Source organism: Caloenas nicobarica, chromosome 12 (assembly GCF_036013445.1).
Source record: "Caloenas nicobarica isolate bCalNic1 chromosome 12, bCalNic1.hap1, whole genome shotgun sequence".
Classification (NCBI taxonomy): Eukaryota; Metazoa; Chordata; class Aves; order Columbiformes; family Columbidae; genus Caloenas; species Caloenas nicobarica.
In genome coordinates this window covers 12,904,474-12,929,111 of record NC_088256.1, presented here as the reverse complement: position 1 = coordinate 12,929,111, position 24,638 = coordinate 12,904,474, and the positions used below count along the sequence as shown (strand labels likewise).

General features: G+C 40.7%; 1 protein-coding gene across 1 annotated transcript in view; it reads left to right on the top strand.

Moving 5' to 3' along the window:
- Nucleotides 1–24,638, top strand: part of IL1RAPL2 (interleukin 1 receptor accessory protein like 2) — a 384,032-nt gene that overhangs the window by 8,697 nt on the left and 350,697 nt on the right. The window contains exon 2 of the mRNA XM_065643459.1: nt 3,453–3,553. Coding sequence (XP_065499531.1) covers nt 3,472–3,553 — 82 coding nt within the window. The 5' untranslated portion in view covers nt 3,453–3,471. The remainder of the gene's footprint in view (nt 1–3,452; nt 3,554–24,638) is intronic.

The window sequence follows — 24,638 nt, the reverse complement described above, 5'->3', positions numbered from 1 at the left end:
TCAAGCCCTGCTTTCTGAGGACTCAGAAGAAAGAACTAACTTTTTCAATGCAGGTGAAAGGCATTAGGCAGCATATTGGAATCGGGGTTTCTGTTACGTGACCAGAATTTGTGCTGCGTTGCAGCCTGGTCCCCTTGTAGTTGCTGGGTGCTTACAGCAGCCTGGAAAAGCTGCCTGAAGTCTGTGGTCTGTAGCATCAAATAGCATGAGGAGGGAAGGGGTGGCCTCGTTAGCAGTGGAATGATTGAGAATAAAGTTGTCACACCTTGCTTCTCCTACATTTCTCCCTCTGATGGTAGTAACCTGCCTTTACTTATCTTGGTACAAATGCAACCTGGCGGGTCACAACAAGGGTTGGATTAACTTGTTTAGCAATTCTTTCAGCCTTCTCAACAAGCACTTTATTCTGTATCTCTCTTCCCTCCTCTCAGTGATCTTGGGCAACCTAGCTGTAATTGGTATTTCTGTATCCTTATTAACATGTCGTCTTCGCTCTTCTGGGAATGGTGCTAAACTTGGTCTCCTTCTTGTGAGGTGTATCCAGTAGAGTACAATGTTATTGGTACAGCTGTGAGCCCCTACTCACAGCTGGCTGGAGTTGGCAGCATCAGAGTAAGCAGCTCCTTGGGGAAATGCTGCTCAGTGTCTGTGACGGGAAAGTTTGTCAAATGACAAAATCAGCCCTGCTTGGAGGAAAACACCTCAGTTATAGAAAAATGGTATTGCATGTTAAGTGGTTTATCCCATCTTGTATCTCTTCAAGCTAGAACATTTTTATTCACGTTTTTCATCAGATCATAGACACTTTCCTACATATTTATTTCCAGAAACACTGTTAGGTTTAGCACAGGATTGTCTTGAGGTTCTAGTCTATCCCACTGCCTGATAAGTGGGCGAATGGCCCAGAGGAGGGAGTTGTGAGACTGGTGCCATCGGAAGACATGATGGGAGTCTTGGCAGGCTCAGCCCCAGAAGTCTTCTCCTGAGCAAATTTAGAGACTTTGTCCTGGACACAACTTTCCTTCTGGCTGCTTGACATTCTTCTGGGGGAAATGCATCTTATACTGTACCTTGCATTCTTTGTCAAATTGTATGTTTAAAAAAATAATATATGATATGGCAGTTTGAACAGCATTGTTGTCTATAGCTGTCTGCTCTCTCAGGACAGTAACCAGCTGACCCACTGGTCACACTGGTGTGACTGATCATATCTTCTGGTTGGATGTCTAGGACGGTGAAGGTAACACCTCAAACTCTGAGTATTTTTACTCCAGCTTCAGTGGAGTTATGTCAGATGTGACAAGCTGAGGCTCTGGGCTAGGCTGTGAATGACTGTGGTAGAGTAGTTTCTTGTCTTTTTCCTGCTGTATTTTACTGAGGTTTTTTGTTTGTTTGTTGGTGTTTTTATTTTTTTCTTTCCCCCCAAGCACAGAGACTGACTACCTTGGTGAGGCTAGGGCTTCCTATCAATGCTGACAGAACCAAGAATTTTCCCCTATGTCTGGCATGAATGTTGGCCAGCAGAACTTGCTTTGAATTTTGAAGTGTATTTAATGCAGCATAGCTCGTTTGGGGTAGGGATGGAGGGACTCACATGAAAAAAGACCCAGGAGTTACATACTTCAGCTGTAATAACTGAAGGGAGGAAAACGGAGAAAGTAATTTGCAAAGCTACACTTGAAAATCATCCTAGCATAACATCATCATTACAATTATCTGTCCAAAGATTTAGTTCAATTACTTTTTAAAAAATCTGTCTTGTCAAGATGGCCTTACTTGTTTCAGGATTTTGGTACTCTGAGGAGAGGTTAAGGAAGAGTGAATACTAATTCCGCCATTAACCACTGTCAGACAGCATTCAGCGCATATTATTCCTTGAAAACTCCTTTAGCATAGTTACTGTGGGGAATCAATAGGCATAAAGTGCCCATGGGAACATAGAATTTGGGGGAGGGGGACAGAGATCCTCTGCCTATTTATAGCTCACAGTATGGTAAGGTGAGAAGGGGAAAACTTCAGCTGTAAGTGGTAAATTTGAAATAATTGAATAACAGCATAATTGCCATTGTGTAAAAGATTATACATGGTTCTTTACATTTTCTTCACACAACAGTAGGCTGGTAGTAGAATTACAATGGAAGAATATTTGATGTAATAAACTCAAATTAAACTGAATAATTTTCAGCGAACTGCAGGACATTGCACACTCTTGCTGGTGTGTTCTATTGAGCAAATGTTGAGAGCTGCAGGGCTCTGGGCTGGTCCCGATGCTGAGGGTGCCTGCAAGCAGGCTGGGGGCAGCTGTGGGACAGCCTTTAAGAAAGAGTCTGTTTTGTTGGCCTTTGTTTTGAATACCAGTGCAGGTTTTGTGCATTTCCGTTTAAAAGAAACTGCTATAAAATGTTTGCTGAGTCTTTTGGCGCAAATAATAATTTCATACTGATTTAGATGACTTCCTGCTTTATCTGAGAATAAGGGTCCTGATCTAAAGATATGGAGATAAATTCCTGGAGTCTAAATATATTAATATCAAGCCACTTAAAGGCCTGTGACTTCAAGCTAAGCATATATTTGAGGACCTTTTGATTATAATTAAGCATCTCTTTCTTGTTTACTGAGAGAGAGAGAGAGAGAGATGGGCTTTGCTGAGTTCAGATTTGTTCTACCTCCATTTGAGTGCAGAAAAGGAGCCTCAGTTTGCTCTTGCTATTTTTTCTTGAATGACCTTGTACTTGTAGATGAAAACAGAATTAGTTCCAGTAATTTTATAAAATTAAACATACAATTTTAAACTAGATATTTATTTATTTTTAATGTACCTAATATAAAGTAGGCAGTAAAATTCACAGGGGAGATTAATTTTATTTTTTTAATAAGAATCCTGAGACCCGTATTCATTGATTTCTGAATTTTGTTCACCTGTTTTTACCTCATTTTATAGAAGAAATCTCTGGAATAGCATTAATTCATTGTAGGAGCTTTTACAAGGTCACCAGTGGGAAAACAAGATTGCTAAGAGAAATTGCATTAATAACCTACTCTTTATTTTTTTCTGAACAATGTGAAGTTTCTTTAAGCATGTGGACTATTTGTATGAGACAAAACTAATCATGACCATCAGGGTCTCCCCCTTAAATAACATGTAAAAATCTGCCAGATTAGACCCTATTTCAAATAAACAGTCACGTCTTGTGGTTTTTTTAAGCAAAATAATATTTTCATAATGTCATTTAAAAAATTCAAACCCTTTTGTGTGATAGTCAGAGATAAATTATTCATAGACAGTTACTTTGAACCATTATGTTTTCCTACCTCTGCATAAAAATAAGCCCAGAAGTCACTAGATTAAGTCATTGCCCTGTAATGGTTCTTTGAGAAATGTTTAACTGTAGCTGCTGCTTTGTTGTAGTGAAGAGCTGTGATTCAGACTTCATACTATGTTTGCATTTCAGCTGTCACAGAAAGTGAAAGATGAAGCCTCTTGTTCTCTTGGTTCTTGTGATCTGTACTGTAGTCAGCATGAATTTGAAGCTCGTGTCAAAGAGAAATTCTGGTAAGTCACAGAAAAATATTTTTACTTTTGAATCTGAGCCTAGTGCTCATGCAATCAAGCATTGTATCTGCTTTTTGTTTTGCATATATGCTTCATGTTCTCTTTGGGAAAAAAAAAAAAGAAAAAAGAAAAAAAAGTCCTAACCAATGTGGTTTGCTTACCAGATGTTACAGGATGTATTTTCTGACTATAATGTTCTGTTGATGTGACTTTAAGCTATTTGAAAGTGTCCTTATGTTTTCTTTTACTAAAAAAAAAAAGAAAGTTGAAAACCCACAAAGGTAATAATGATTTTGGCACTGTTTTAACATCCAGTCTTTTGCTCATGCTAAGGGATTTTCTTAACTGTGGATGTGGTTTGTGGTGACTCTTAAGTCTGTACGATTTTTTTTCTTGTGTATGTGTGTATTGGAAGGGCATCTTCCAAAAAGTCATGCCAGCCATATGTGTGATCATACATAGTGTGAACTGGGAAGAGCTTTCCTGGGTAGATAATCTCTGATTATTCTGGCAGTGGAAGACAGTGGGCGTTTGCTTACATTTACATCTGGTTTTGAAACCTGCTAATAGTAACAGAACACTTCAAAGAAGCATTAGAGTATCTCCTTCCAGGATGATAGACAGTTGATCTGGATAATGTTTCATCTGTATTAGAACCTGAAGTGATTTCTAGTCCATGCAGCTCTCCCCCCTCAAAGGGAATGACTCCATGAGACTGTTTGCCTTTCTCAAGTTTGGAAGGACTTTGGGCAGACAGGTGGGTCGGGTGCAGTGCTGCATAGTGCTGTTAGTCTGCCAGAGCCTTCTGTGTTGGGCAGGTAAGCAATGCAGGATAAATGTTGTGCTTTTAAACTTACATGTTAACTTAGTCATTTTTTCCCACTAGTTGTGTGCTATACATACAAGTGCGAGGGCTTCTGTTGATCTCGTGGTCCTCAATATCTTCAGCCAACACTTATAGTAATACAGATGCAAAAAGAAATTACTGAATTTAGATGGTGTGGCCAGTTTTAAATTTAATTTTTGTATTTCTTGAGAACGGAGGAGAAAAATTATTGGTCCATCTATTATAAAGAATTATATGTCACATTCCAGGCTAGGAAGTGTTACTCTAGGGACCACCAGATGCTAGGCTGAATTCTTTCTGGTGGGCTAGAAAGTATAAATGAGTGTTGCTAAATCGAACTATTCTATAGCCTTTTGTTGTGGTTATTGTGCTCTGAGCCCTGTGAGAGCAGTTGTGGATATCAAGATTTGGCTACCGTGGAGTTTGATCTAAACTCTGCTAAGGGCGATGGTGTTGCTGTTTTTCAAAACTGCTATTACAGGCCTGGGTGGGAACCCCTATGAGATCCATAATCTGTATAATTGAGCAGCCTTGATTCACTGGTGCCATACAACACCACCTGGCTGCAAGGAAGGGCCTTTGCATTTCCTTTATCAGAAGTACATATCTGTAGAAGTGACATGCCTGTGGTTATAGCATCATTCGGCTAGTAGTTTACCTTTAATTATATTTTAGCATGTGTACGTGTGGGTCTTTTTCTTTCTTTCTTTTTTTTTTTTAATCTGCTTTCTTTGACTGCAGAATGTTGTGTGTTATTGGCAGGTGTTGACAGCATCAATTCAGGTTGAGTACTGGTGGGAAAAATGCTTTAATATGTCAGACTGCCTGTTGCTAAAAATAACCCACTAGTGAATAGCTGGTTCTTTTTCATTTGATTGCATTGGTATACGTTGAGTATAAGATAGTGCAGAAAAATGCACATAAAGTAAAATTATAGTTTATTTGCAAGTACATGATCAGGTAGTTCAATATTCATTCTGTCATATGTGCTGAGTCTTAGGTTGCTGTGTGGAGCAAACTATTGATTTTTTTTTTTTTTTCCCCTTTTTTTCTTTTTCCACTACATTGTGTGTGAAATACATTTTCTGTTTCTGTGATTTCAGCACTTGGAGCAAAATTGATAATTTGACTCCCTTTCTGAAAGGGTATTTAGGTGTGAAGGACTGTTGGATTGCTTGGGGCCTCACTAAATGTTATATGTTGTAAAGGGACAGATGCTCCAGAGGCTTCTGAACTTTAACTATTTGTATTGTTGTTTAAGTAGAAGATTAGAGATAGTGAATAGATGGAGCAGGCAAATGCATGTAGAAACAAGGAGACCATGTTGCTCGATGGAATGATAGTAGCTGTAGCATGTTGGTGCTGTAGTTCAGGATATTTTTTTGGTTTTTACTGCTGTCTTGATAAAGGAGAGTGAGAAGGGGAAAGTAATTTAATGTTTATTTGTGGGCAGCTGCACTGCAGTGTAAACAGCAGAATGTCTGAAGTCAGGAAGACTGTTTTAGATGCAGATGAGAGCTGGGGTGGGGGGAGTGGATAAGGTGCCCAAATGACAGTCTATGGACAGGATCCCTGCAGCAGTTTTGTGGATGGATGCTGTGGTCTTGGGTCTTGCTAGCTATTGGTATGGGGATGTCTAAGCTGGTGAGCATCCTTAAAAGGGGAAGGGAAATTGTACAGACAGTTATGTAGAACTGTGTGAAGCAGTGCACAGAAAGTGCTGACACTGATGATAAAGACAGATTTGGGCTACTAGGGCAATAAGCCAGCAAAATCAGGGTATCAGTGTCTTTGCTGACTTATGTAGACTGGCATTTTTCCGAGCAATATGTAGAATTATTGCATAAATGGCCAGAATTGTGATTAGGGTTAAGTACATGAGCAATTATGATGTTGACTAGCATGTGTGTAATACCACGTAACACAATGTATCTTATTTAAGGCGCAGGGAGAATCTAAAGAGAGCCCAGTTGAAGAGGACTTGCGGTGGAGCAATGAGAAGGTGTGATGTTGTCTTTAGGTGATGCAAATGCATCGCTAAAACCGAGGCAGTCAAAAGAGGGGCAGAATGTCCAGAAGGGTGTTATCAGTCAAACTGAAGTTCCCTTTAAGAGAACAGGATTTGGGTAGGAAGGCATCTTTAGAGACTGGTGGGAAAATACTCCTTCAAAGCCAAGGAATGGAAAGCCAAGGGTAGAATGTTGAGGATGAAAACTCCAGACAGCAAATGCAGAGAGTCCATAGGGGCTGGGCAACAGGCAAGAATCACCAAGGGGAGGTCAGGAGTGGAGGATCCAAGATGTCAAACAGAAGGTGATGAAATGGTGCTCCAGTTGCAAGCATAGAATTAAAGTTTGCTGAAGAAACAGCCCTCATGGAAGGGAAGGGAAAAACTGTACTGAAAGATTTGTCTCATGGCTTTTACTTGGCCTTTGTTATAGATTCAGGTACCTGTGTTTCTGTTTGGAGAAGACAAACAGGAATGCATGTGGGGGCTACAGATAGATTTTAGAGCACCTTGCAATGCTGCAAAAATGACACAGAAACTTGGAGCAAGACAAATTTGTTTGTCTGCTTTTCACTTGAGATGTGGAGCCAAAATAATTAAAATAGGTGAGCTAATTTAATTATGCTAGTCAGATTCTTCTTTACAGGCAGCAACTTCCAGATGCTCCAGAAGAAATCTGTCATGTCTACAGAGTAATGATTGCTGTTTGTGGTGGGAAATGAACAGTTTGCTTCAAGCATCTGTGTGAATGTGATGTTGACTTAAGTTTTACAAGCATTTCTTAATGTTAAGAAGCTTTTTTGAAAGCTACAGGTCATCCTTTTTGCCTGCTTCAAGAAGTAAAACTGATCAAATAGCTAATGCTGGCACTGCAGTCTTAGCAATATCCTAGAAATGGTATTTTACAGGTGGAGGTTATACAAATAATCTGATGATGTGGGAGCTTCTAGGTTCCCAGCTGGTAGGTGATTTCCTTTTAATCTGATTAAGTGACTTTTCCCAAGCCCTTTGTATATAGTGCTTTGAATAATCATAGCAGGGAATATAAAACCAATTTAAAAAATCATTGCATTTTTTAAGCAAAAGATTTTTCAGATTATAGGTTCTGTTTGACTTGGTAGACATAATTCCATTAGTGAATAATTTATGCCATTTATTGTTGCTGTTTTTACTTCCTGAATTGCAATACCCTGTCTCAGCATGCTGGAGCTCCAAAGGTCATGGGAGCCTGTTGTGGAGAAGCATGGGCAGACATACCCCAAAGTTTACATGAGGCTGCTGGCTGCAGAGCTGGTAGTAGTCTTTCTGCAGGTTAACAGAGATTAATTGGCTGGTATGCTGGCACTGGTACATCCTCCAAGGTACAGAACCAGAGTTCTGTGTCTTGTCCTCTGTAATGTATCAGATGGATGTGCTCTGGGATTCTGGCCTTCTCCTCTTTATCTTGGGACCACCCAAAAGGCAGTCATATGCAAGAGGAGCAAGTGCATCTCTGATCCCCCACTCACTTCATCACCCTCCACCTGCATCCAACTTTGTCAGCAATGGCTTGGGAGAGAGAGGGCTTGGCTTAGCATCATGCTGTGCTGTGTATGGGCATAGGCAAATTCCCTCATTGATGTTGCAGTGGTCAGGACATCGTGCTTTAGTATATTGGCTTGGTATTTCCTGCCTTTTATATGTCATGCAACAACTTACTCTGGTCTGCTACAGATGTTTCAGGAGACCTTCACTTTCCTACTAGTCGTCTCTGCTCTAACCTAGGATTTCCCTTGGCTCCCTTCTGTGAAGCTCAATCTTCCAGTATTGTTGCCTGATCACTTTGGCCATCTAAATCATGACATAGATGGAAGAGGAGGTGTTTGTACTTCAGAGGTGGCTCATGGACTTGCGCCTGGAGTGAGATGTCCTAGAGGACAACACTAACCCTAACCTCAAAATGTCCATTGCTCCTGCTGGACTGAGCCTCTAAAGAAGCTGCAGGATGAGCAGTCACAGTTACCATTTGCAACTGCATCTGCCTGAAGAGCTGACTTCTGGCCCTAATGTAAAATGCATAGCTATGAGCCATCGCAATTTCTGAGATATAAGTGATGCGAAAAGAGGCTTTCAGCTTTTGCTGCCCGCAAATAATGTGCAGACATAGAAGAAATGGGAGCTTGGCAACACTAATCAGTGCACACTGATCTCTTACTTTTCCCAGAAGATGGTAAGTTATTCAGAGCTCCAGCTAACAAAAAAAGTCAGAATCACTGTTGTTCTAAGCTGTCATCAGTGCAGGAATGTTCAGTCCCTCTTGCATATGGTCGAGTCTGCTCACGGGTCCACGGCTGCTCTCCATCTGTTCGGTTTGGATCAGCGGGAAGCAAGGAACCAGGCACCTGCGCTTGGTCAGGTCTCGGGGGGCTACCAGCAAGTAAGCAGTGGAGCATTGTTGGTCTGTGCACCTCGTCACGGGAATCTCAACCTCGGTTTCCTCTCCCCTAGACAGAAAGCAGCATTGCAGCTAGACAGGCCTATGTGGGAGACAGCTGGCAGCACTTAAACATTCTGTTTGCTGGTGAGGAGGAAAGGAAATGCATAGAGGAGAACAAGAAAGGAAATAATCTGCTAGAGGTTTGGGGTTTCTTTAGTGACCTCAACCTGACAGAGTTTAAATATTGAACTTATTTAAAGACTGAAATTTTTAGCTATTACACTCATTTAAAATGAGTTCATGTATAATTAAAACAATTAAAATATTGAGCTGATACTGAAATATTAAAGCTAGACTCCTTTCCCAAAAGGAAAACCACAGTGGTATCTGAATAAAATAAATGTACACAATTAAATTGTTCTGCAATTGTGTAGATCAGAAAGGTAGGATCTTTAGGGATAGGGGGAAATAAACAAAGCATGAAAGAAATGTCATTTCCTCAGTTAAAAATCTGTGATATTCCACTTCTGCAATGAGCATCACTTCAGCTGTTTGGATATCTGTTCTACATCTAGCTGCAGCTTGTAAGAGTTTATTAGTAATATCTGAACCTCTAGTAGACATACTGTCATGATTGAGAAATCTTCCAGCTCTGTGCCTTTAACTGGATAATACTTCTTTTTTCCTCCCCAAAATGAGGCATTTAAAAATAAAAACCCCAGTGTATCAAGGTGTCTTTGCTTTGTTTTCTTCAAGATCCTAAACAGAATTTTTAAGAGTGATCTTTATTGCAGTATTTCTAGTATGCTGACTTTGAGGCTGTGTCCTAGGTTTGTGTCCTTACTCTGAAACTGACTGTCCTGAGGGACAGAGGGAGTTGTTCTGGCATGCTTTGTTTCTCATTTGTTCATGAAAATATTTTTGGAAGGTCTGAATGTTGAAATATATATAAATAATGCAGCTGCAAAGCTACCCAGAACAGAGCTTTCAAGTTCAGCCTGTTCACTAGTCCTAGAGATGAACGTCTACTCAGTTTGGGACCTCTTGGTGATGCAGAGGCTCGAAGGTAACTTAGGGGGATATGAACCTATAGGAGCTATAGGGAATCTCTGACATAATGGCTTAGCTTTGTGTCAACTCCTGACCAAGAACAGTTCTGAAGTATGCTTGGGGTTTTGTAACCTGAATACATGTTTATGTGAGGTTTTACAGACTGCTGTATATATTTGAAGGAACATCAATAAGGCTCCTTAGATTGAATTAGGTATGAATATTAATACCATTTCTCATATCTGTGTACACTGAATTTAAAGAACTTTTTCTGCTTTCGTTTCAGAACTTTGCTTGTTGTTAAAAGTGCATTTCAGTTTTAAATTGTTAGTCCTTGTGATACATTGTATCAGAAACTTTTTTTACTTACTTGTTTTTACCATTAATGTAGCAGTGAAAATGACAAAGCAGTAAAATTGTGAGGCAGGAGACCTTGGGATCACTATGGGAAATAATGCCAGAAATGAGAATTAAGATGCATTTTTGTTTGTGTTTTGTGTGGGGTGTTTTGTTTGTGTGCGTGTGTTTTGTTTTGGGTCTTTTTTGCATTTTAAGTTTGGAGAGGTTGGTTTTTAATATAGAAAACGTCAGAGGTTTGCTTTTTCAGGATGTGCAAAGTTAAGTATTTCAAGTTGCTGACCTGTGAAGAAGGAAGGAATTCTTTTCAGTGCAGTGCATATATGTGCAAACGTTAGTACATAGACCTGGGTGAGACTGTTGTGATACTGTTATAACTAAAGTAGGAATGATTGCCTATCTAGGAGTTGAAAACAAATTGATCTGAGCTGCGGTGTCACCTCTAGAGTGTACATTTTATCACTTTATTTGTCTCTAACCCTTTCAAAGCCAATCGATTCTTTCCTACAAGAAGCATGATTAGTACTTATAATACATACTGATATGAAACCATACAGTGCTTTGCCACTGAAGACAGAGACTTAGATGAAAGTTAAGCCTCTTACCTGAGCACTTGGCTTTTCTGAGACACAGCAACCAGGCTCTGGCCCTCCCTGTGTGGTTCCTCCTTCAAGGCAGGCAGGAGGGCAGCGTGAGGGTATTTCTGTTAGCTTGACTTGTTTTAAACCTTCTCCACATTTGAGATTCACAAAACTGTAGCTTTGCTGCATATGGCCTATGGAAATTCTTACTCCCAGTCTCTTTTTTTTTTTTTTTTTAAGGAAGGGATTTTGATGCTCACTTTAAGACAGGTTTGCATCTTTGAATGATCAGTATTCCTTTAAAAAAGTATCTACTGAGATTTCTGCATCCGTTATTCCAGAGGTGAAATTAAATGGTAATTGAATAAATAGGAGGCTGTTTGATCCAGGCAGCTATAAGCGTTGTTCGCTTTTTTTTTTAATAAAGAAACTGGAGGCAATAGCAGTACCTGGCACAGGCCTTTTGTATCTGTCTGTCATTCCAGTTGCTGTAATTAAGAAGGAGAAATGGGAATCTGCGTCAGACTCTGAGCGCTGCCCTGCCCTGCTGGCCTCTCAGGGCAGGAGGCATCAGGGGAAGCAGGACCTGCAGGGGCAAACCCCAAGGGGTCAGTTCCCCTTTCACTGAACGGGCCTGAAACAGGGCAAAAGGGAAAGCCTCAAGTTCCCAAATTCCTTTCTAATGTTTAAAGCACAATATTTTGTTTGTCACTTTTGCTTGTGTCTGGGGGATGTACTGCTGTTTAGGCATATAGTAACCAGCTTAAACGTTTGTTAGGGCTGTGTAGTGGAGGCCTTAAAACATTACAGTAGTATTATTTTTTTGACTTTCAGTATTCTAATAGCGCTTTGCTACGTTAGCAAGTGTGTGTGTTTGTTGTTTTTTTTTTTTTTTAAAGTCTCATGGGACTATTCGGTATTTTTAGTAAACATCCGCTACCATGATACTTAATGCAACTACTTTTTGTCTTTGATGTTTACATCATAGTTATTCCCATTTTACAAATGGTAGAAAATCACTCAAAGATGTTCAGGTTGGCCAGCACAGTGAAAGTGATGTGGAGAAATAACACAAATAAATGTTTCCCTCTGTTCTGTTATGTTGCTAATGCCATAGGCAAGGATGAGGAAACCAGTATTACCTCCTAGAGAAGTTTTGAGGCTAAATAAACATGTGTGTAGAATGTGCTTTTATGTCCTTGGGTACATGTGTTAGGAAAAAGTGTTTGTAATATCTATTATTTTTCAGTAGGAATTAGTAAGACGTCTGTTAGAAATGGAAGAGGAAGAGGAGAGTGATTCTGCTATACCAGGTTTTGTGCACTAGTTTTAGGCTAAGAGGTTTTGCCTTTGAATATTACAAGTCTTTTGTGTGTACTTGCTATAAGCTGTTCTCCCAGTGTAGGGAGGGACACAGGAGGAAAAAAACACTTAAGACTGTAAAATAGCACATAGAATACTTGAGGGACCATGAGCTTTGGAGATGCCAGTGAAGTCTCTGGGGTAACCAAGTTTATAGAAAGTTGTGAATATACTGACTCCTCCAACCTAAATGTTTGTTGATTATAAAATGTGGCAACTCTGCAGGCAGTCAGCTGCATTTGAGCCACTCGGCTCCATCTGTGCTTACCTAGTAGCTGCCTTTGGATTTTTAGCTATACCAGGAACTCAAGTTCTGTCATCAGATGTGTGAATAGCTTAAAACAGCTTTATCCAAAGACACCTCAATGTGTAGTCTAACCAGATGTTCATGTTTGTTTAAAGAAATGCTGATCCTTTCATCCCATTGTACAAATACCTGCAAAAATTCCAGTGCAAAGTTGTTTCAGACTCTTTAAATTATTTTTTTATTATTTGAGAGTTAATGGATATTGTCTGGTATGTTGAAGGCAGAAGTGACTTAATATTTGTGAAGACTGTTCATGTAGCAGATCAGATTTTTCACAAGACAACAGAAATTGTTTGTTCTTAGATTTAAGCATTATGATTTTGTTTTGCTGATGCACTCTGTAATTCTAAGGTTATTTGGATCACTGTGCAGAGCCACTTCATGCATACTTCTGCTGTCTTACATATTGAGTAAAACATGTGGGTGGGCCTGGAAGAAGAAGAGTAATGTGAGAGATAATAATTCCTGTGTCTTTGAGCTAATGGTAAAATACAGAAATATAATCACATTCTGCAGAATAGGGCTCATCAGAATTTCTTTTTCAGTCGCACAATTTCATTTTCAACAGTAAATTCCCTGAGATGGATACATTTAATAAGCAATGGAAAACTGCTGGCATGTGAATCAAAGGCGGGGTTATTCCCAGGCTCTGTGTCTCTGGGGCATTCAGGAGCTGCAGCTGAACGCTGGGACTTCTGAGGTCCTTGATACGGATGTTGGATGAAGAAGCTGGAAGACTTTGAACAAGTATTGGTCTGCCCTTGCTGTTTCTGGGATTTACTGGTGGGAAGCAGTTGGCCATGTCAAATCTCTCGGGTTACCTGCAGAGAAGATCTGAAAACCGAGAGTATGAGGGCACTTTCGTGGAACCAAGGGATCCCCCAGGCTTCCTCGTCTCCCAGGCTGGAGGTGGATCTGCAGCCATCGGCACTGCTCCCTGGCAGAGCTCCCTGCTGAAGGGGAACCACCTTCTGCACCTGCTGCTTCCTTTCTGGTTGCAGGCTCCTATTGCAGAGTACGGTTTGTTGAGAAAATAAACCAATTTTGAAGTATTTCTGAAATCCATTTGCTCTTGTACTTGTGGTTTAGAAAAACAAATTTGAAACTCAAGCCAAGAAAATAATTATTGTAGGTTTGAGCCCTTGAGTCTATTACTTATTTTTAACGTGACCTTGAAAATCTTGTCCTATTTTATAAAGCCAGAGAGGTGTGAATAATCTTGTGGTTTCAGACAATCAAAAATAAGGAAATAAATTAGGATGCGTATCACTAACGACATTTTTGGAGATAATATTTCTATTCAAAATGACATCCGTAATTTTAGGCAAATCAAGAGACTACACTGGAAACTGCACTTAGGAGTGGAGTGTCTCAGCTTTATTGGAGCAGATTGAAAGCTGAAGCTTTTTGGCTGACTTCTGATGTAGGTCAACATAATTCTTATTCACCGTGATTTTACATCATATTATTTACAGCATTATGATTTTTTCATCTGGACTGGATGATTAAATTTGCTCTTTATCATTCAGTGGTTATTGCAGATGGTTTTGTTCCAACTGCAGAACATGCCTCTGACTTGGTGCATGAGAGATGAAACCTAAATCCAGCCATCTGGGTTGCCTGGCTGCAACTGTTGGGGACCTTACATGAGGAAAGTGTACAGCTCAAATGATGAAGAGAGGATCTTTATTAAATCCTTTTTCAGAAATGTCTACAAATGAACTGCTCCATTTGCTGTCCTTCATAAAGAGCTGTAATTGATGGCTTTGTTTGCAGGACACACATTCCAAGTGAACAGTTGGCTGTCCAGCACACTTGTGTGAAGTCTTTTGCAGAATGCATCAGCAACTTGCTTCATCTTGTACTGAGGAAAACCCTTGATGTGCTATGGGAATTAGTTGTTGTCTTTGGGAACAGTTTCCTCCCCTGCCCCCAGCAGTGAAATGCTGGGTACCTCGGTCACGAGAACTTAAAAAAAATGTAAATTCCACAATGTGGTTGTGAAATGGCTTGGTAATGTCAAACCAAGTTGAAATGTTATGTTCAGGCTCTTATTGGTGTGTGAATATGAGCATCCTCAAGGGAGGCAAGTATTCTGCTTGCTGAGGGCTGCTGGGTAAAAGCTCTCCTCTATAATAGTTTCAGTGCAATGATTGGAGTTGGTGTATTTTTCAGATTTGTGCAAGACAAGCGCCTTTCCTGCACATAGGATTGCCCTTTCAGAATCATGATGTGTAATATACTTGTAAAAATCAGATCTCCTTTAGTGGTTTTATTGTGCACATGAAAGTTGTGCATTATCAATGTAATTACTGAGGTAATTTAATACTTGTTCTATGCTTTACTACAGTGCTTTCCAACAGGGAGCTGTAAAGGGTAATTTTGATCTCCTGAAACTTTGTTTAGGTTATTAAGAAATATGTCTTTAGTGGCAAAAGAGGGAATTCTATTTTTGCATAATCTAATAGCCCCTTAAGGCTCACCTTTTAAAATCACATCAATCAGATAAGGGACGAGATGGGAGCAGTCAGTCACTTTGCTAAGTGTTCAGTGATTCTTGAGCGTGCAGCATCCTCGGCTGGCGATCCTCAGCTGTGGAGCTGTGCAGCATTTGGTGACAGTCAGTGTCAGATTTTTCCGACTGGGAGGTGAGAGGGAATGGAACCATCGAAGGTCTTCTATAAGCATGGTGCTGGCTCTTCCAGTCCATCCTTTGAGGTGTTGGTGAAGGTATCTTAGTGCCCCAAAGAGTCTGGAGTGAGGGAAAGGGCTGAGCTACCCCCTCTGCAGATGCTGTTCCCTGGGAAGCAGCGATGCAACCCCTGCTCAGAGTGGTCCCAGCAGGGATTTCCTTGTGTCCTACACATAGGGTTTGGGCTCTCTTCTAAGGAGTTGGACTGGGCTGTGTCGTGTTCCTCGCTTTTCTTCTTTGAGAAACTTTCTTTAGAATAGGATACACTGTAATATGCCAGAAGAATTAAGTAGAGGAAGCTTCTGTGTAGAGTGAGAAATGAGCTCATTAATTGCTTAAAAATTAGGAAGTCTCCATCTGAGTAATTGGTGTTGGCTGGCTGGCCTTCCTTGGTCTAAGAAGTAGCTCATTAGTAGAACACACACAGATGGTACTGTGCTCTGAGATATTTAAAATACACAGGCAGCTGTATTAATAAGGCAAACCTGTCCTTGGTCTCTGTGACTGAGTTTGCTACAAGCAGCAAAGGGAACAGTGTTATTTGGTAAATATTATTAGGTAAATGCATTTCCATAAACTTATTTAGTTTTCACATTTTCCTGCAGATAACAGATTATGATAAATACTCAAAGTAATTTACTGTTTCTGTATTGCAAGAATGGACTTAAAATAACTATTTCATTTGTTCAGTACCTAATTTACCCGTATAATTGCCTAGAGGGAGAGATGTATTCAGAGTGTAATTTTTATTTGGAGTATATATAGTTTTTTGCTTTTTGTTCTGTTTTTATGTATGCAGCGTGTAAACAGTTTGTTCAAAATAAGGCTTTTTCTGAATGAGTTGAGTTCCTCCTGCAAATGGTAGTGGATAGCAAGAGAAGAAATTGCCCACCAGTGAAGAGGGAAAAGCGCAGAGCTGAGGTGCCCAGCACTGCTGGGGGAAGAGCCCCCTCGCAGTGGGCGAGTGGGGGCATCGCTGCTGTCCTGCCCGGTCGGCCTGGGGTCTCCTGACTTTGAAACTGTAGGGTAAAAGCAGAAATGAAAATAATCGTGGATTCCTTTTCAAACGACAGACGTGCCCTCTGCTTCTCATTCCACATGTCTCATTGAATGGAGAACTGCTTCATCCCTCCTTTGGGCAGTCTCTTTTTTGCCTGAACAGAGTCCGAGCCCATGTTTTAATTACTGTTGTCCATTAATGCATTTGGCTGTGAGCAGCGAGACTCTTTCCTCAACCCATCTGTGAATTCATAAGCATATTGGCTTTCCTGTTTTAAGAGACTTTTACCATTAAAACTGGATTGGGCAAGAAATCAGGCTCCCTCAGTTCTTCACCAAACAGCCACAGTTAGGTCTCCTATGTAGTTACACTTTGTTTAGAGCTGCTTTTCACATCACTGCTCAAATGCTTTTGTTGCAAACTGTGATAAACAATTTCTATTGAAAGAATTTGTTGTTTCCCGTGTTGATTCTCTACAAACTTGGTGCATTTCACACCTTCCTTGAAGGGCAGTTAAATAGAGCTGCTAGTTACAACCTTCTGGTGCATGCTTTTTCACCAAGCCCTCAACAGAGCTGTTTGTTGCATTTTCGGTGGATAGAAATTATATTGGTGCTTCACTCTGTCTTTCATTTCTAATAGATTGAATGTCTTATTATTTGAGTGTAAGCTGTTGTTGAAAACAATGGTTCTGTGTCAGCTTGATTAGTCTTTGTGTTGTTTCATATGTGCGAGTTACAGTGCTGTTTTGGTAGATCTTTTTGAGTTAATGTTTGTTTTTGTGGAGTATATTTAAAAAATAGTAGCCTGAACTAGGTAGATCAGGAGCAGATTTAGTCTGCGAATAATATTTTAATAGTTAGCATGTTGCTTTAGTGATACCCAAGTGTTTTGAACAATCCTGATCCTCTCTGAGGTAGAGTACTATGCAGTTTAAGTCCTGCTTTGGGCTCAAGGCTCAATCCTTGGTAGTGTGTGTGGTTTCCCCAGCCTGCACTGGAGGGAGCAGAACTATCATGAAACAAGGTTTATTTTGTGGAACTCAAATATTTGAACCTGAAAAATTTGAAGCAACAGTGGAATGTACTTACTGCCATGGGGCAGTGGGATTCAATGTGTCCGGGGTCATTTAAGGATAGCTGGAATTAGAAATGCAACTTAGTGGTGTATTGAGAGATGGGAGGATGGGATAGATGTTGTGCACAGGAACTGGGAAGGCTTTTTGCAAGGACATGTGTAAAAGACTAAGGCTTTAGAAGAAAACACTTTAAAATGTTTACTTGATTATAGATTTGGTTTGATGGAGCGGTGGGGAGGGTTTGGGGTTTACCAGGACAGGAAATCACCAAATGACATGATTTCCAAGGACATTCCAGGAGTTTGGTGGGAGTAGGATTCCATAAACTGTTCAAAGATGGCAGTGTATGCAATCCTGGAAGTGAAGAGGGCTTTTCAGCGAAGGTGTTGAAGAAGGAAGACCAGTACTTCATTTTTGCTTTCAAATTGCAGGGTAATTTGAGAGGGTTTACTAGTAACCTTAGGCTGTGTGGTTTTTTCTCCTGCTGTAAAGCTATTGAAGTTGGTGGCATTAAACTAGGAATTAACAAACACGACTGTGTAGCAGTGGGGCTGTTTCTCCCTTCTGTGTGCCAAGCTTCTGCTTATTTGGTGTGATTCTGCAAAAACAACCATTGATTTCAGTTATTCAGAAGCTAATTGCCTCGTAACCCACAGGATCAAGCAGCAGAGATGCTTATTTAGCCTATAACAACACAGTTCTTATTATGGTGCCCAGTTGTGTTGGCACTTGCTGCAAGGAACCTCCCATTGACCCTGCTTGCGCGATGGCTGCAGAGCAGGTCCCCGTGCACGTCTCCTGCCTCCAGACTGAGACTATTGTGCATGCAAATGGCCAGCAATTATCATTTAAGTAATGAGTACTTAATGGATGTTTGTACTCTGTAAATCTGAAGCATTTTGAAGCTGAAATTTCCCTGCTGGTATAATTTGATGTGTGCCACGAATTGCTGAGGTGAGAACATAAGTGGGAAGAAACCCAGTTATCAGTGACAGTAGCCTCTGACAGCTCCCTCTCCTGCTTCTACCTCTGGTGTTGCAGTGGGTAAGTGGAGAGAGAAGTATAAATATATCACGGTAAATCCCCAGGAAAAATCTTTTCTTTTTCGAGATAGTATCACAATGACAACTGCACTGCAGTGGATTTTGTAGGGACCTGGCTCTTTATTTTAATAAAAGTCAAGCCTGTCCCTATGGTGGGTATAGCAGCAAAAATTCCTTTAAAATGACACCTTGGCTGTAGTTTGACTAAACAACCAGCAAATAGTTTAGTGCAGGCTGAATTCAGGCACGCTGTGCCAATTCCTTCAGTGTATCCACTTGAAAAGGCCCATTAATGCTAATCCATTTGGATACCACAGTATTGTTTCTAAATAAAATACAAAATTTGAATTTAGTTGAAGTTTTGTAGCCCACAAGAGAGAAGTAATACATCACTGCTATTATTCAAAGACAAATCCTTTGAGGGGAACTCCCAATTGCAATTCCTCAAGCATCTTTAAGATTCTTAGAAGCAAATCAATACACTTCTCAACAATGATTATCCTTGGAAACCTTCTCAATTAGATATGATATAAAGAAACAAAACTGTGGTGGTCTCCAGCTGAGCTTTGTCTGTGAAACTGCCTTTGCAACTGGAAAGCTAAATGGAATTGTAAACCAGAACATGACTATATCAGTAAGTAGCTATCTTTCGTCAAGTACATGTGGTGATAAAATTACCTCTGAGGTTGGAATTGTTGACTCATTTAAACTGTAAGTTCTCATGGACTGGCATTGTCTCTGTTCTCTATTTGACTGGAGCTCTTGAGTGCTTCAACTCTATGAAGGACCAGAAATACTTTAATAGTGCTAATTAGAGGGCCACAGCCTGTCCTAAAGTGCTTGTTTGAACTCACAGTGATAATGAGAAAATATTAATCTCTCAGAATGTTAATTAAGGTTATTTATAGACATTAGGATCACTTTGTACAGAAGAGCAGAAATGCTGCAATTCCTGGCAGGACTATTTTTTATAAATTCAGAAACAATTATTTTACTGATATTGTTCGTGATTAACTTTTAATGGACTTATGATGATTTGAGTGGCAAAGAACTACACTGTCGATCAAGATTGTTTGATAATTCTTTTGCTGTGAGGTGGCTACCATTCTCCAGCACTTGCTTGACTGAACACACAAATTAACTTATTTCTGCAAGAATAGACATGAGATCACCTGACCACGTGTTTAGTGATTGCCTCAGTCCTCTACTGTTCAGTTTGCAGCATCAAACATATATATAATATATATGTTTAATGGTGCTTCTTTGAGAGAGACAGCCTATTGGAATGGAAAGACCCAGTGCGGTGTAATGAGGTGTTTGTGCATTAGTTCTTGGAGCATTATGGTTGGATGCTGCTAAAATGGTAGCGGCATCTCCATCTCCCTGTGTAAAGCAAAAGCAGGAATACTCCTAAGTAGCTGGAACAAATTAGTTTTGTCTTGAACAAATTCATTGTGATCCAGCATGTGTGTGTGAAGGATGCCTCTGAGTTGTTGGTGGAAATAGCAGGCTGCAGATCTCCATCATTTCCCATCATCATTGTGTCCAGTGAAGGCCACCGACAGCTCTTAAGGGATCTTCCTCAGAGCACACACTGAGACTGCAGAACAATCTTCTGGATCCCAAGTTTGCTCCATCCTGGGTTCATTACCTTGTTCAAGCTGTTTTGTTTGACCTGAATGGAATAGTCATGGGAGCAGAGCATTTTTGACAAAAGTGGGAAATTCAGGTTCATGCTTTCTGGAATTACAGAAACATAGTTTTCTGTTATTTTCTCTTTTAAGTTCTCTTCCTGCATTTAGTCATCTAGTCTGCATTTGGTTACAACTTTCACAGTTTGACTCCAAGTCCATGTAGTTTGTGTTGCCAGCTGGCAAAATAAAGTATGGCAGCCTTCTACAGATAGCAAAGAACTCCCAAATCAGGAAGGATTTATTAAGTCCCTGAGTGAAACTGTAAATTATGGCTGTTTTCTGCCATAGTCTTTGTTGGCACAGTCACACGTTACTACTCTTAAACGCAATTCCAAAAGCACCACTAAAGTGCTCCTTTGGTCTGTTAACTTTCATGTCTCTCCATACTGACAACACTCCATTGAAACACATTTGTAACCTGAAAAAAAGGGTCAAAAAAAGTGTGTATGTTTAATGCAGCTGATTTTAAAATGTCAAAGTTCAATTCTCTGATGGTGCACTGTAGTGGAAAACTGTATAAGAAAATCTCTTGTGCAGGGGATCACAGAACGATGATAAAGCACTTGAGGTCTCCTTGGATTTGGGGTCTCTGACCTGTTACACCTCAGCCAGCATTACTCTGCTGTGTTTGCTCAGAAAGGGTTAAAGACTTTCTGGCACCTCCTGAATACTAGAGCAGTTATTTTCCCAGTGTAACAGTGGAAAAGCGACTACACATAATGTAATTTTAACTTAATTTAGTGTACCTCATAGATTTTCATATATAGAATAATGCCAGAAGAATTTGAAAATGCTTTTCTCTTACTGAAGCTTGTGTTAGAACTCTGATATCATCAGAGAAAACATGTTGATTCAAAGAACTCTAAAAAGGCCCCCTTGACTTCTGCATTTGATAATTTAAACACACATTATCATGATTAATTTGTTGTTCTTAGCAAAATCTTAAGCTCTCCTTTTAATAAGATTGTGCTGATAGCAAAATTTCATATGCTGGTGTGATTTCCCTGCATGTTAGTTAAAAGCTACCTAATTAGAAATATAAAAGTAATTCTTGTTGTGTAAACAAATAGACTTCAAAACCTCTTAATGGATAATGCAGTTTTACTATTCGATTTCTGCAGCACCGACAAAGAGAGGACTTTATTGAGAGATTTCTAGCAGTAATAATAAAAAAAAAGTAGTTTGCTTCTAATTAAACCAATTCTTTAGAGAGGGGATAGATTGGGGTTTTGAAATGATGGTGTGGGTTCCCCTCTCCTGTGGGAAATGGAAGAAAATGATTGCACATTCTAGAGAGACTGTGGGTTTTTCCTGTGTTTTGTAGATTTTCTGGAGGCTCTCTGTATTATTTGTGCTCCTCTCCAAGGACATATATTGTTGTATCTCCTCTTTTTAATTTCTGTAATGAAATTGGGATCTCCTGTGTTCCTGTCATCTTTTCTGAACCAGAAACCAAACATTAGGGAGAAAAGGAGAAAAAAATTCACAATGTGACTTCAAGTGCTGAAGGCTCTCATACCTTTCAAAGAACTGTAGCTCCCAATTCTTGTTGACTGCAATATGTTTAAAACACCCTTTGAAAAAAAATTGGCCTTGAGTACCTACAACTTGCACTGCAATTGATGAGCGCTGCAGAACCAAAGCACCGCTGAAAATCAAACTATCAGTCATGCTCACTGGCCTCCTTTGATGGAGGCTACCATACGCCTTGGGGAGTTTTGGAAGTTTTACTTAAAATTCCAGCACCTAAATGAAGAGAAGTTCCTGTTCATCTCTTTGCTTCTGGTGGTGTCACCTTCTGAGAGCACAGCTGGGGCTCTCTGATGATAGCAGGTACCAGAGGGTCACCTGGAAGCCCTGTCATGGTCCCTGAACCCGCACATGCCCCTCTCCCCCATCCCGTGATGGGATGGGCAGCCTAGAAAGTGAGCACTGATTGTCATGCACTGATTGCTGCTGCTGGGAGTCAGTTCAGATTTGTTTGCTGTAGCTTATTGTTAACTTCCCCCCCCCCCCCCACTCTGGGGAAGAAACAAATGTGCCGTTTTTCTGGGCAAGAAGAATTACCTAGGATGGGAGGTCTTGTCCTCATTAAATTAGGAGATTGTACCACCTTGTTTGCTGATCTGTGTTCATAAGCCTTTGAATAATAAAATGTACCATAGTGTATAGGGCTTTCTTAAACCTTTGTAGTTTCTTTATGCTGGTGGATGATAAAAGTGTTGCATACTGGAATAACTAAGTAAAAAAAAATTTGGTAGGATGATTTATTTAAAGGAGAGTGGCATGTATGTGTTCAGAATTAGAGGTTTAAACTTTTAACGAGGCGGGTTTCTTTATCTGCAGTACTAACTGGAAAAAAAAAAAGACTAAGTATGCAGTATTGCATCCTGGTACATATGGCATATGTTGAAAGGCTGATACCATAACAAGTGGGATACAAGGGTTTGCGGGATCTGTGTACATGCTTAGATCTGCACCTGGCTCATTCATAGCCGCTTTCTGTGCTGGGAGCTGTTTCTCAGGAAACAGGGCTTCGTGGGCTTCTGCACACACTCGCCGAGCTTTGGGAGTGTAGGTTAACTTCAACTGCTGAAAAGAATAACCAAAGCAGAGCAAAAAAATAGGCATGTTATAGACTATATAAAAGAGTAAGCTGAGGTTCTTTGCAAGAGTAGAGTGTGTTTGCATGATGGGTGAGGGAAGGAAGGAGGAGGAGAGGAGAGTGAAAAGTTTTGCAAAGCCACTAGCTTTGCCAGGACTCAGGAGCTGGATAGCAGAGCACCGCGCCACTTGTGGAGAGTGGGTTGTTCGCTCAGCATGCTGTTCCTCACAGCCTGGCTTTGAATCTTGGGCCGTGTCCTCATGGTGCCTTGTGAGTGGAGGGGAGCTTGCCTTTGGGAACACAGGAGCTTTGGCTGAGCATGACGCTAACCAAGGTAAACAAACAGCTCCCAGCTAGCCTGGAGCCTGGGCTATTTATTTTTTTCTTTTTTTTTTTTCCTTGAAAAACTTTGTTGAGAACTGCAGAACAAGGAAAATAAGTAGAAGTTGGAAAAAAGCTTATATGGCAAAATCATCAAGTGATGACCAAATCCTTTGAAACTTATGAAGGCCTAGATGGCTGCAGAGCCTTTCTTCATCCAGATGCAGCAAACTCGGGTTGCCACAGTAGTCCTCCAACTGTGCACCGGGCTCTGTTTTTTACAGGGGGACTCTGGCAGCTTGTGGGGCTTACAACAGCCCATATAACACCAGGGAAGTCCTGTGATTTGAATGCCAGTGGGACTTGTCGAACTTTTGTCTTTCCAAACTCTACCCTGGTGAGAGGTAGAGGGAAAAAACTGGGCTTGGTAGACCAAGGGAGGGGACTTGTGCCAGAGAAATGGGCTTACTCAATGAAGAGCAAAGAGATACAGAGATTAGAAGTGAAAATGTCAAGCAGTCATGCAGTAAAAGCTCATTTCTAAATACAAAAAGGAGCTGGGAAAGCAACTGAATTCCTCTTATGTTTCCAGCCTACATTCAGACCTTTTTTTTTTAAAAAAAAAAACCCAACTCTGCAGTAGCAGGGACTTGACTTAGCTTGTTCAGGGAGAACCCTTGGGTTGCAGGGTTTGCTGCGTGCGTGTAGGCTGCAGGCACCATCGAGGCAGAACTTCTCCAACTGAAAGATGCAGTAGTGCCCACAGCTCAGGATAATTCAGAATCCCCACCTGCCTTTGTGAGCAATGTTGTATGCCCCTCTCAGGCTGCTGGCAAACACAAATAAGGGGCAGATTACAATTAAAAATGCACAGGGTCCATGTAACATAGTTAAAAAGGCTCTTCGGGTTGTGCTCTTGTCAGCCTAGTGTCAGTTTTCATCTCAGTAAAATGTACTGAATATGAAAAGCAAAGCCCTTTCTGGAGTGCAGCTTTGTTGGACTTTGTTGGACTTTGTTCTCTGTCATCTCCGACTTGCCTCGAGGCAGGGCTGAACTCCTGAAGTTTGAGTTGGCAGCTCTGGCTCCAAGTCTTTGCCACCTGCCCTTGAGAGGGGTCATTTCGCCGCTGGGCAGAGATGGGTGTAACGTGCTGCTGGGGGTGTCTGATCCTCATCTGGTGAGGGGGGCTGGGCAGAGCTGTGCTGGAGGTGCGTCAGCAGCACTTGAGAGTGAAGGTCTTGCCACAATGCTCTCATGGGCAGCACCACTGAAGCCAAGGGACTGCTCTCAAGGTAAAGAGGATTTGCATCAGCAAAGCAAGGATGAATGCTGCTGCTTTGCCTCGAGCAAGATTTCCTCGTGTTTGAAGACTTTGAGCCTGATGCTGGGAGGTCATTTGGCTGACTCGCACATTTCTGCAGTACCTGAGATGAGTGCTTGCTGAATTTCATTATATAGCTGCTATTCAAGGCAGAAACCAAAACCAGAGTATAATTAATATATAAAAGCCTCTTTTATTCATCTCAGGCTTGTTTCTAGTTTGTTTGTTTCAGTACATCTCAATGTGTATTTCTCTTGGTTCACTGATTCCAAACCAGTGGCTGGCATCAATACATAAAGCATCTCAATCACTTTTGCCTCTTTCATGTGTGACTGCCTCAGAAATGGTGGTGCAGAGGCCTAGAAATGTCAGCTACAAGCAGTTCTGGGGCCTACAGCTCTC